We start from the raw sequence: 12,028 nt of genomic DNA on the forward strand, positions 1-12,028 counted from the left end.
TTTTTCATTTATTTTATATATATATTCTTAAAGAATTGGACCCCATACAACAGTGCTTCTAAACTTGTTTTTATTGTCAGTAATTGAGTGTTTGTTTTATATTCTGCCAAGAATATGATTAACAGAAAGTAGCAGTAATACCATTTTAAATGATGCAACACCAGCAAATTTTTATTTTATGAACAAGTGTCGAACAGGGAAAAAAAAAACGGTGGTATTGCTGTTATTTTTAAGTCATTATTTCAGTGTAAAGAAATTACACTGGGTGATTTTAGCTCTTTTGAAGAAAATGGATGGATGGATGAATATCTTTTTTTTAGTTAAAGGTGATCCAAAGGTTATTGTTTTAATAATTTATAGACCTCCAAGATACAATAGAAAATTTGTGGAGGATTTTTCAGAACTGCTGTCAGTTATTTGTACTGACTGCAACTATTGTGTCATAACGGGAGACTTCAACATTCATGTTGACAATAACGGGAGAAAAAATCTCAAGAACTCTCTGCTATACGAGAAACATATGACCTTTCACAACATATTAAGAGTCCAACCCACTGTCAAGGTCACATCTTAAAGCAAGGCAAATTTATTTATATAGCGCATTTCATGGCGGCACGGTGGACAACTGGTTATAGCGTCAGCCTCACAGTTCTGAGGACCCGGGTTCAATCCCTGGCCCCGCCTGTGTGGAGTTTGCATGTTCTCCCCGTGCCTGCGTGGGTTTTCTCCAGGCACTCCGGTTTCCTCCCACATCCCACAAACATGCATTAATTGGAGACTCTAAATTGCCCGTAGGTGTGAATGTGAGTGCAGATGGTTGTTTGTATGCATGTGCCCTGTGATTGGCTGGCAACCAGTTCAGGGTGTACCCCGCCTCCTGCCCGATGACAGCTGGGATAGGCTCCAGCACGCCCGCGACCCTCGTGAGGAGAAGCGGCTCAGAAAATGAATGATTGCGCATTTCATACACAAGGTAACTCAATGTGCTTTACATGATTAAAAGATTTAAAAACAAAGAGAAAAAAACAGCTTATAAACATTGAAAACAAAGAGGGAAAAAAATACAAGTAAAATTTTAAACAGCATACAGTGCAAGAAATATCATTTAAAAGTGGAAATGCTCTTAAAAGCATGAGGAAAAAAAGTTTTTAACCTGGACTTAAAAACATTCAGACTTGGCGCTGATGTCACTTCTGTTGGCAACTTATTAAATTTGTGTGCAGAATAGCAAAATGCTGCTTCACCATGCTTGCTTTGGACTCTGTGCTTCACTATTTGACCTGAGTCTTTCGATCTCAGAGCCCTACTGAGTTTGTTTTATTAGCATTTATTTAATGTATTCAGGACCTCTAAACCATTTAGTGAATTATAGACCAGTAGCAGAACTTTAAAAGCTATTCTAAAGCTGACTGGAAGCCAGTGTAAAGACTAGAATTGTCGTAATATGCTCCGACCTCTTTCTTCTGGTCAGAACCCAAGCTGCAGCTGTTTAATGCTCTTTTTGGGAAGTCCAGTCAGAAGACCATTACAATAGTCAAGCCTACTTGCGATGTAAAGCATGGATGAGGTTCTCCTGGGGCCTCATGTACAAAGACTTCCGTGGATTTCCTTCTGAAACATGGCGTACGCTTAAATCCAGAAAACGTATGCAGAAAAATATTAAGATGTATGAATCTATGCGTACGCTGCCAAAGTGTGGCCAAAACAACCGGCGCGAAGGGCCTCACCCCGTTCGAGGAGAGAGTCGCTGCGATCATGGGTGACACTGCTCTCTCAGGGGTGGTGGGAGCACGTGGCTGACTCTGATTACCCCACAAGGTTAATACCATGTATTTTTATTCATGAGATTGAACACTTCCAGTGGTTACAAAATAACACAATTTCTCCAGGTAGGACTGGAACCATTTAATGACTGTTTAATTTAGTCCTACTCACGTTTCCAACCTGTTCAGCACTGTTATGATCTACCGTATCAAAAGCTGCACTGAGATCCAACGAGACCAGAATTGACACCTTTCCCAAATCAGTCTTCAACCTTACATCATTTAGCACTTTGATAAGAGCAGATTCTGTACTGTGATGAGTTATACCTGGTTATCTCTATGGATGTTGAAATTCTATCAGTTGACATGAAGGATTGGCTATTTCTTGCACAGAACGCTGTTTTAAATGTACTTTTTTCCCCCTCTTTGTTTTAAATGTTTATAAGCTGTTTTTTTCCCTTTGTTTTGAAATGCTTTTAATCATGTAAAGCACATTGAGTTACCTTGTGTATGAAATGCCCTATATAAATAAATTTGCTTTGCTTTTGCTTTGCTAAGAGTACACCACAGAAGATGAGTGATTTATCAGATGCATTTATCCAGCCATCCATTTTCTATAACACTAATCATGTTCAGGGTAGTTCCCAAACACGGCCAGTTTAAAAGTGAAACTCAGAGAATGGACAATGGACAGTGCTGTTCAGATCGTATATTCACTGGAGGATTTTCAAAGAAAACTCTGCACTGGCAAAGTCATCCTGACTGCTGGTGAGGTTAATGGAGAAGCGAGCTAGCATAGCCCTACGGCTGCACCATAAAGAAATATTTCACTATCCCATCACCTATCACCCAGTGCTTTACTTATTTAAACATTCTTACCAGCTGCTAAACTTGTCAACGGGAATGCAAAAAGATTATGCGGTCATGACGTCATATATCGTCTTCGGTATAGGTTAACTTGGAACTGTGTCAGAATACATTTCTTCAGTAACCCTCCAAACGCTTAATAGCAGGAATATATGAAACTTTGATTCCACAAGCACGACTACCGCTAAATAAAAGATAAATCTGCACAACACACTCAGAAAACCCTCGCCAAGTCATTTAACAAACACATACCATATGATAAAGCAAGTAAACAGCAATACATAATGAATGCCGGTGGACAACTGGTTAGCATGTCTGCCTCACAGTTCTGAAAACCCGGGTTTAAATCTGGCCTCACCTGTGTGGAGTTTGCATGTTCTCCCCGTGCCTGCGTGGGTTTTCTCCGGGTACTCCAGTTTCCTCCCACATCCCCAAAACATGCATGGTACGTTAACTGAAAACTCTAAATTGTCCGTAGGTGTGAATGTGAGTGTGACTGGTTGTTTATGTGTCCTGCGATTGGCTGGCGACCAGTTCAGGGTGTACCCCGCCTCTCGCCCGAAGATAGCTGGGATAGGCTCAAGCATGCCCGCGACCCTAGTGAGGATAAGTGGTGTAGAAAATGGATGGATAAAGAACACCATCAACTACATTTCTTTCTGCAGTGTTCTAGCCAAATTTGTATTGTAGTGTGTGCTGTAGTGACAAAAACCTATTTGGTTTAAAATATTGTATTAGGTTTACATTTAGATGTCATCTAAATTATTTTTAAACTAAATACTATTTTGCCAATGTTATTTTGCATTTTCTCCTGTATATAGCCTGGACATAATGTGAAGTTATTAATTGTTAAATATTGCCATACAATATTCTTGTGCAATGTGTTACAGTAACCGTATGAAGCACTTTACAAAATAAACAAGAGCTGTTGTTCTGAAAGTTAATACATGTCTTGGGGAGTAATTTGAGATTTTTACGTTTTTGTTTGTTTTTTTAGATATCATTCTTAAATAAAATAAATAAATATATATATATAAATACATACATGTTGTTTTTTTGGGCCCCTATCGCCTACTCCTACTTGGACATGTTTGGTAAAAGAACATTCGATGCTGTTGTGTATGAAGAAGGAAGATGACTATGCCAGTTGCTGGGAAAAAAATAAATAACGTTCTGAGATGATTTAATCGATAAATGGCGAATTAAAAAGAAAGTTTGCCTTTCAATTACATTTTGTTTTTGTTTTTAGTCCAAATCCATTGCAGTTTGGGATGAAGTTTAAACAAACTGTCATTGTCCAAATACTAATATACATTATTGAAGACGCCTTGTGCGTCCAGAGAAGAGACAGTGAGTGTATTGGTCGAAGGGTGATGAGGATGGAGCTGCCAGGCAAGACAGTTAGAGGAAGATGGAAGAGAAGGTTAATCAATGTAGTGAGGGAAGACATGAGGGCAGTTGGTGTTAGAGAGGAGGATGCAGGAAATAGGCTTACATGGAAAAGGATGACACACTGTGGCGACCCCTAACGGGAAAAGAGGAAAGGAAAAGAAGTAGACTCCTTGTACGCTTCTTTAGCAGCTCAGTAAATAAATGACCCCGACCTGGCCATGGGGTCGTATGCAACTTCAATTACAAACTGGACTTATGTTGCATCAGTATTTTGTCACTTATTTTTCTCCTCTTGTAGTTTTCAGGACATCGTTCTCCATCCATGGTGAAGCTAACATCCACGTTTGAGAGGAAGTACCACACCTTCAGTCAGTCAACTAGTCAACTGTTTTGAGACCTGCGCTCTCAGGACAACAAGCCAGGGCCAATGCATCTTTTTAATTCGTAGTTGTGTATAGAGTTCTGCCTTCATGTGATAAGCCGATATCAGAATTATCAATACAATTATAGTATTTGTTATTAAACTAGGGACAACATAATTTTGAAAACAATTTATAATTACAGTATGTGGCGTGTGTGTGTGTGTGTGTATATATATATATATATATATACACACACACATATAGTGCTTCTGATGAAGATGACCAATAGTAGGATGAAGAAAGTTAGTCATTTTTCTGTGGTATATCTATTACATCTATAGCTTGTATTTGTGTATATATAAGAAATCCATGTTGCTGTGCTCATTTATAAACTAGTTAAGAAAATGGGTGTTGCATTATTTATTACTGTATGACAAAGATCCAGAATTTGCTATTTTTTTCCACTGTTATGTATCTTTAAGGCGTGTTTTTAAATGGAATAAAAGTGCACCACAACATACAATTTTCTCATATGCAAACTGTAAGGATTGTATTGCTTTTTGTTATTGTCTGTTTAATTGCTGCATAATACATTTCAGAAATTGTTATTTTCCAACATTAATATCTGTTTTTCTAGTACATTTTCTATTGTTGACTGTTTTATCATATTCAATTCACGTCACTTTCTTGTCCACCCTGAAAGGTGACAGTGAAGCAACAGATTCTGGAGTTGCTGTGCTCTGAACGACAAAATGCCAAGTGTAGATTTAGCCTGTTAACATCTACAGTGCCCTGATAAAGTATTGGCCACCTTCTCAAATTCTTACATTTTTACGTAGTTTCCCCACTTTAGTATTTAAGATCATCAAACAAATGTAAATAGCAGACAAATATAACCCAAATGAATTTAAAAAGCTGTTTTTAAATGATTTCATGTATTAAGTGGGGGGGGGGGGGGGGGGGGATAATCAGTTACCTGGCCCAGTGTGAAAAAGTAATTACCCCCCCTTGTTAAATCATGTATTAATTGTGGCTAATCACAATTTTTGGTTCATTTTCACTGATCACACCCAAGCCGGATTACCTCCAGGCCTGTTCAATCAAGACATCACTTAAACAGAATCTGTCCCGACAAATCAAGTTGGAAAAAATATCTTAAAAAAAAAAAAAGCTGCAAAAAAATGACATGATTCAAAGAAGTTCCAGAACAGTCAATAAATATAGTTAACATCTATCAGTCTGGAAAAGATTACAAAAGCCATTTCTAAAGCTTTAGGATCCAGCGAACTATAAGGAGAGCCATTATCCTCACATGGAGAAAACATGGAACAGTGGTGAACCTTCCCAGGAGTGGCCGGCCTTCAAAGATTACCCTAGGAGAACAGCAAAGACTCATCCAGGAGGCCAGAATGGAAGTCAGGACAGCTTCTAAAGAACTGCAGGCCTCCCTTGCCTCAGTTAAGGTCCGTTCTTCATGACACAATAAGGAATAAGGAAGAGACTGGGCAAAAATGGCATTCATGGCAGAGTTCCAAGGCGAAAACCACTGCTGACCAAAAAGAACATAAAGGCTCATCTTACTTTTACAAAAAAAATAAAAAATCTGAATGATTCCCAGGACTTTTCAAAGGGTTTTATATGGACTGATGATATAGAAGTTGAGCTTTTTGGAAGATGTGTGTCTTGTTACATCTGGTGTGAATGGAGCACAGCTTTTTAGAAAAAGAACATCATACCAACAGTGAAACGTGGTGGTAGTGCGATGGTTTAGGGCTGCTTTGCTCCTTCAGGACCTGGACAACTTGCTGTGATTGATGGAACCATGCATTCTGCTCTTTAACAGAAAATCCTGAAGGAGAATGTTCAGCCATCACTTCGTGACCTTATGCTGAAAGCCCACTTGGGTTCTGCAGCAGGATAACGATCCGAAACACAGCAGCAAGTCAACTTCTGAATGGCTTAGAAAAACAACTAAATGACGGTTTTGGAGTAGACTTAAATCCGATTGAAATGCAGTGCCATGAGCTTGAAAAAGCCGTTCATGCTCGAAAACCCTCAATTTTTTTGAGGACCCTAATTCAAACAATTCTGCAAGGAAGAGTGGGCCAATATTTCTCCACAAAGATGTGAAAGACTCATTGCCAGTTATAGAAAACAATTTCAGTTGGTGCTGCTGGGGATGGCCCAACCAGTTATTAGGTTTAGGGGGGCCATTACATTTTCACACAAGGCCAGGTAACTGAAATAGGTTTTGTTTTTTCCTTAATAAAGGAAATCACCATTTAAAAACAGCACTTTAAGGCTATATTTCTGATATTTACACTTTAATGATGATCTTAGGCATTAGTGGGAAAACGATGCAAAAAAAAAAAGAATTTGAGAAGGGAGCAAATATTTTTTCACAGCACTGTACCGTCGAATGTGACACATTTGGAATATCGCTGTTGTAATTTACTGAACACAAGACAACCCACATGTATTATGTCCAAAAGATTCACCAAAGCATAAATTGTTTTTCCATGTGGAGCTGCATAACATTTTTTTAGTTGCCACAGAAAGCAACATGACATACAGTACACTATATAATTTTCAAATGGCACAATGAATCAGACCTGCTATATTTATTAATACAGTGGGAGGGAAAAGTACATGAACCCTTTGTAATTTCTGAGTAAATTAGTCATAAAATGTGGTATGATCTTATTCTATATTACAAACATTAATAAAATCTGCATAAACTAACACCGCACCAAAACATTTTTTCATATTTTAATGAAAATAACAGTCACAGTACAGGGAGGAAAATGTAAGTGAACCTCGAGGCTTCAGATTCTAAAAAGAGCAAATAAGAGTAAAGTCCACCCTGGAGTCCACTCAATGAAGCAAGCTTGGTGGTGTGGCTTAAAGCTGCTCTGGCCACTAGAAAACACCAGGATAGAATTTTCTCCTGTCAAGAAGAACCTTAAGAGTGTCAGCTGAAGATGTGCAGAAATCACTGGCACATGCCATCATCTCTGTTGACGAAGCTACCATACGTAAAACATTGAACAAAAACGGGGTTCATGGGAGAACACCAAGGAGGAAGCCATTGCAGTCTAGCACTGTAAAAAAAAACACATTACAGCATGTTTGAAATTTGCTAAAGAGTACTTCGATCAGGGATGGGCAACTGGCGGCCTGTAGACCAGCACACATGAAGTGGCCCATAAATTAATTTTAGGGATTTATTTTTTTTTTAAATTAATTTTAATTTTAAACATGGTAGAGGATACAGGGCCAGCGCCTACACTCGGATTGGCCCCTAGATTAATTATTTTTTTTAAATTATGTTTCCTCTGCCTTAACAGATCAGTTGTAATAATACCATTCCAGACGAGATAGCAGACAAGGTACTTTTATTGTAAATTCTTCAATATGCGTCACACATAGACGATTGGAAGTACATTACTCAAGGGCCCGCAGTGCTACAAAAGACAGTACAAATAATATCAATATAAAAAGCTAACTAAAACTATGGTACAGTACAGTATAAAAAGTATTAATTGAATGTGCAAAGATCAGTTGACGTGTGCCACATAGTCAAGGTCAGAGAACCAAGGCAAATAAGACATAAATCAGATGAAAAAACCCCAATGCTGCTAAAATGGCTGGTGCGACCCTGATTCTGTTGTGTGCGCGCGTGTGCGTGTATTGATGTCTGTGTGAGTGTCTGTGGGGCGTCAGAGTTCAGGTAGACAGAAGAGGTAGAGGGGGTCGAGCGGGCAGAGAGTTCAGATTCCTGACAACCTGATGAATAAAATCTTTGAGGCTAGTCCTAGCCCGCGGACTCCACGGTCTCCTCCCTGATGGCAGCAGACTGAAGAGGCTGTGTGATGAATGGGTGGCATACCCCACTATGTGGAGGGTGATGCGGGTGCTGTAAATGTCCTGCAGGGAGGGAAGAGAGGTTCCAATTATCTTCTCAGCTGCCCTCACTATACGATGGGGAGTTCTTCTGGCACGATGGAGTGCAGGCTCCCTACTACACAGTGATGCAGTTGGTCAAGATGCTCTCTATGGTCCCTCTGTAGAACGAGCACATGATGGGGGTCCGGGCTCTGGCTCTTCTCAGCTTGCGCAGGACGTAGAGACGCTGGTGAGCTTTCTTGGCCAGTGATGAGGTGTTGCTGGCGATGTGCACTCCCAGGAACTTGGATGTGCTCACGCTCTCCACCGCAGCACCAATGATGTTCAGGGTAGCATGCTGGGAGTTGCGCTCTCCTGTAGTCCACAACAATCTCCTAGGTTTTCTCCACATTAAGGGAGAGATTGTTGTCCGTGCATCACCCGGCCAGGCAGCTCACCTAACTCCTGTTGTCTATCTCGTCCCCGGTGCTGATGAGACCCACCACTGTTATGTCGTCTGCAAACTTGATGAAGAGGTTGGACCCGGATGTCAGTGTGCAGCCATAGGTCAGCATGGTGAAGAGGAGGGGGCTCAACACACGACCTTGTGGGGCCCCCAAGTTTAGAGTGATGGTGGAGGATGTGTTGCTGCCAACCCGTACTGCCTGCAGTCTCCTTGTCAGAAATTCCAGCAGCCAGTTGCACATTGCAAGTGTTGAGCCTCAGCTGGTCCAGTTTGTAGATCAGTTGTCTATGAACAGCAGTCTGACATAGGAGTCCTTAGAGTCTAGGTGTGTGATGGCAGAGTGGAGGGCTGTGGAGACGGCATCATCGGTTGACCGGTTCGACTGATATGCAAACTGGAAGGGGTCCAAGGAAGGGGGGGGGACTTGATGTGGTGCATGACTAGCCGCTCGAACCACTTCATCAGGATGGGAGTGAGCGCTCCCGGACGGTAGTCATTTAGGCAGGAGGGAGATGACTTCTTCGGGACTGGGATGATGGTGGTGGCTTTGAAGCACATGGGGACAACACCCTGACTCAAGGAGGATTTAAAATAGCAGACAAATATAACACATGAAGACATCTGTGAGTTAAGCTGCACAGTCCCTCAGAACACGACCAGGTATGTTATCTGGGCCCGGGGATTTTCGTGTGTTAATCCTGTCGAGAGTTCTTTTCACGCTGTCCCAGATCAGTGTCAGCACTTGGTCACCAGGAGGGGGTGGAGTCTTGTGTGCAGGAGTATTGTTGTGTGCCTCAAAGCGAGCAACGAAGTCATTTAACTCATTTAGCAGGGAGGTGGCGCTTGGTCACCAGGAGAGGGTGGAGTCTTGTGTGCAGGAGTATTGTTGTGTGCCTCAAAGCGAGCAAAGAAGTCATTTAGCTCATTTAGCAGGGAGGTGGCGCTGTTGCACATTTGTGGTGAGGGTTTATAGTCCGTAATGGTCTGAATACCACACCACGGGCTCCTGGTCACTGTTGCATCCATGCACTTGCTGAGGCAGTAACAGACTCTGTGTATTTGGGCGTCTGTGGCTCAGTTGGTAGAGCGGGTTTTCCAGTGAAACGAAGAGTCACGGGTTCAAATCCCAGCTACGACTGTCCGCATGTCGAAGTGTCCTTGGGCAAGACACTGAACCCTAATTTGTTCTCAGTGGGCCTGGCAGCGCCTTTCATGGCAGCAGTCGCCCGTTGGTGTAAAGCGCTATATAAGTGCAGTCCATTTACCATTTTACTCCTGAAGGTATGTGATGGAGTTGTAGGTTGCAGCCTATTTTAACATGGTCCAGTCTGTGGTGACGAAACAGTCTTGAAGTGCTTCAAGGGACCCTTCTGGCCACACTAGTACGTTTCCTAACTGATTGGGAGACTTTAACCAGTGGCCTGTAAGCTGTCATTAGCATAACAGTGAGATGGTCTGAGGCGCCGAGGTGGGGGAGGGGAAGGGCCTTGTAGCCCCCTCTCATGGGGGTAAAGACATTGTCCAGAGTGTTATTTCCCCGTGTTGGAAAGTCAATGTTTGAGTAGAGTTTTGGAAACACAGCCTTGGGATCAGCATTGTTGAAGTCCCCAGCTCAGAGGAGGAAAGCATCTGAGTGGGCTGTCAGCTGTTCACTTATATGATGGTATAGCTCATTTCGCGCCTCACTCCTGTTATTGCTGGAGTTTGGAGGAATATAGACAGCCACAAGCAGTATGGCAGTGAATTCCGTCTGTAAATAAAGCGTCCAACACTTCAGACCCATAAACTCCAGCAGCGGTTGAACAGTGTTGACTGACCAAGCTAGCATCCCGGCACCAGGCGTCATTGATGTAAACACAGAGTCTGCCGCCGCGTCTTACCTTCTGCGAGAGTTCTGTCCGCTCGGTAGCATGCTAGGCGGTCGAGCTGAATGGCGCCGTCTGGAATGCTGCTGTTAAGCCATGTTTCCACATACACAAAAACACAGCACTCCCCCACAGTCTTACGGTTAAAGCGGAATAGCCGAATATAATGCAGCTTGTTGTCCAGAGAGCGTATGTTGGCTCACGCGATGGAGGGAATAGCTGGCCTGTGTGGTTAAGCCGCTAGCCTAGCTCTGATACCTCTGCGCTTGCCCCATTTCTGCTTCTTCTTACGCTTTGGGCGCAATGCAGGAGTGCGAGTCGTAGCTGTTGTAGACACACGAGCAGACCACAGTTCCGTCCCTCCTCAGTGAGAGAAGACTTTAACTCCGTAAAAGTAGTTCTGCCAATGTCGAGCAGTGCCAGATCAACAACAGAAAAAAAGAGCAGTGACACCGAGTTGAAAATCAGCAGGAAGAGAGAGTAATGACAGTCGTGTCAAAAAGCTGCGGTAAGAGAAAACTTGACCAAGAAAATTGCGGCCCCCTCGTAACACTGAAAAAATATTCTGGCCCCCGCCATCACTGAAGTTACCCATCCCTGACATAGATTTTCCACAGCACAACTGGTAAAATATTCTGTAGACAGATGAAACCCATGTTGAATTGTGTGGGAGGAACACACAATGTAATTGTGTGTGGAGGAAAAAAAAAAAAACAAATAATAATAATAAAAATATAATAATTGTGTGTGGAGGAAAAAAATGGCACAGCACACCAACATCAAAACCTTATCCCAACAGTGAAGCATAGTGGCTTGAACATCATGTTATTGGCCTGTCTTTCCACCTCAGGGCCTGGAGAGCTTGCGATCATCAATCAAGTCCTATCATCAATGGCAAATGAATTCACAAGTTTATGAAGATATTTAGATATACACTGGAGAGACTTGAGGCCATGTATCCAACAGTTGAAGCTCAAAAGAGGATGTACTGTATGTTGTAATAGGACAATGATCCATAACAGGAGCAATTCAACAAAAGTATGACTTTTGAAGAAGGAAATAGTCCAGTGAAGAAGTATTTTTTTGCAATTTCCGCACTTTAAGATGATCAGACAAATGTAAATATCAGACCAAGATAACCCAAGTAAATATAAAATGCAGTTTTTAAATTATTTAATTTATTAACGTTGTAGAGGACATGGCACGCAAAACATGCCACCCGGCACCCCGTCCTCGGACAACCGCCGCTCCCCACCGGGGTAGACGATAACTGCTTGTGAGACGCAACGTCACATGCAGACTCTAAAGGAATCAACGCCATAAATCATCAAAAACAAACATTTGTTTGCCATGCCGACGTTAAGTGAATCACCGCTGCCTGGCGCTTCAAAGCGGAGACCCAAGGACACAGAGTTCGCCCCTGGACGC

At 42.0% G+C, this 12,028-nt stretch overlaps 1 protein-coding gene across 3 annotated transcripts in view; it reads left to right on the forward strand.

Annotated features, from left to right (window-relative positions):
* The window catches only part of ect2 (epithelial cell transforming 2), a 237,404-nt gene extending 232,126 nt beyond the window's left edge, over nt 1-5,278 (forward strand). For all 3 annotated transcript variants that reach the window (XM_061684632.1, XM_061684633.1, XM_061684635.1), the window contains one exon: nt 4,321-5,278. In XM_061684632.1, the coding sequence (XP_061540616.1) occupies nt 4,321-4,416 (96 nt within the window). In that variant the 3' untranslated portion in view covers nt 4,417-5,278. The remainder of the gene's footprint in view (nt 1-4,320) is intronic.
* The last annotated feature ends 6,750 nt before the right edge of the window (nt 5,279-12,028 follow it).

This window comes from Phycodurus eques, chromosome 8, assembly GCF_024500275.1.
Source record: "Phycodurus eques isolate BA_2022a chromosome 8, UOR_Pequ_1.1, whole genome shotgun sequence".
Classification (NCBI taxonomy): domain Eukaryota; kingdom Metazoa; phylum Chordata; class Actinopteri; order Syngnathiformes; family Syngnathidae; genus Phycodurus; species Phycodurus eques.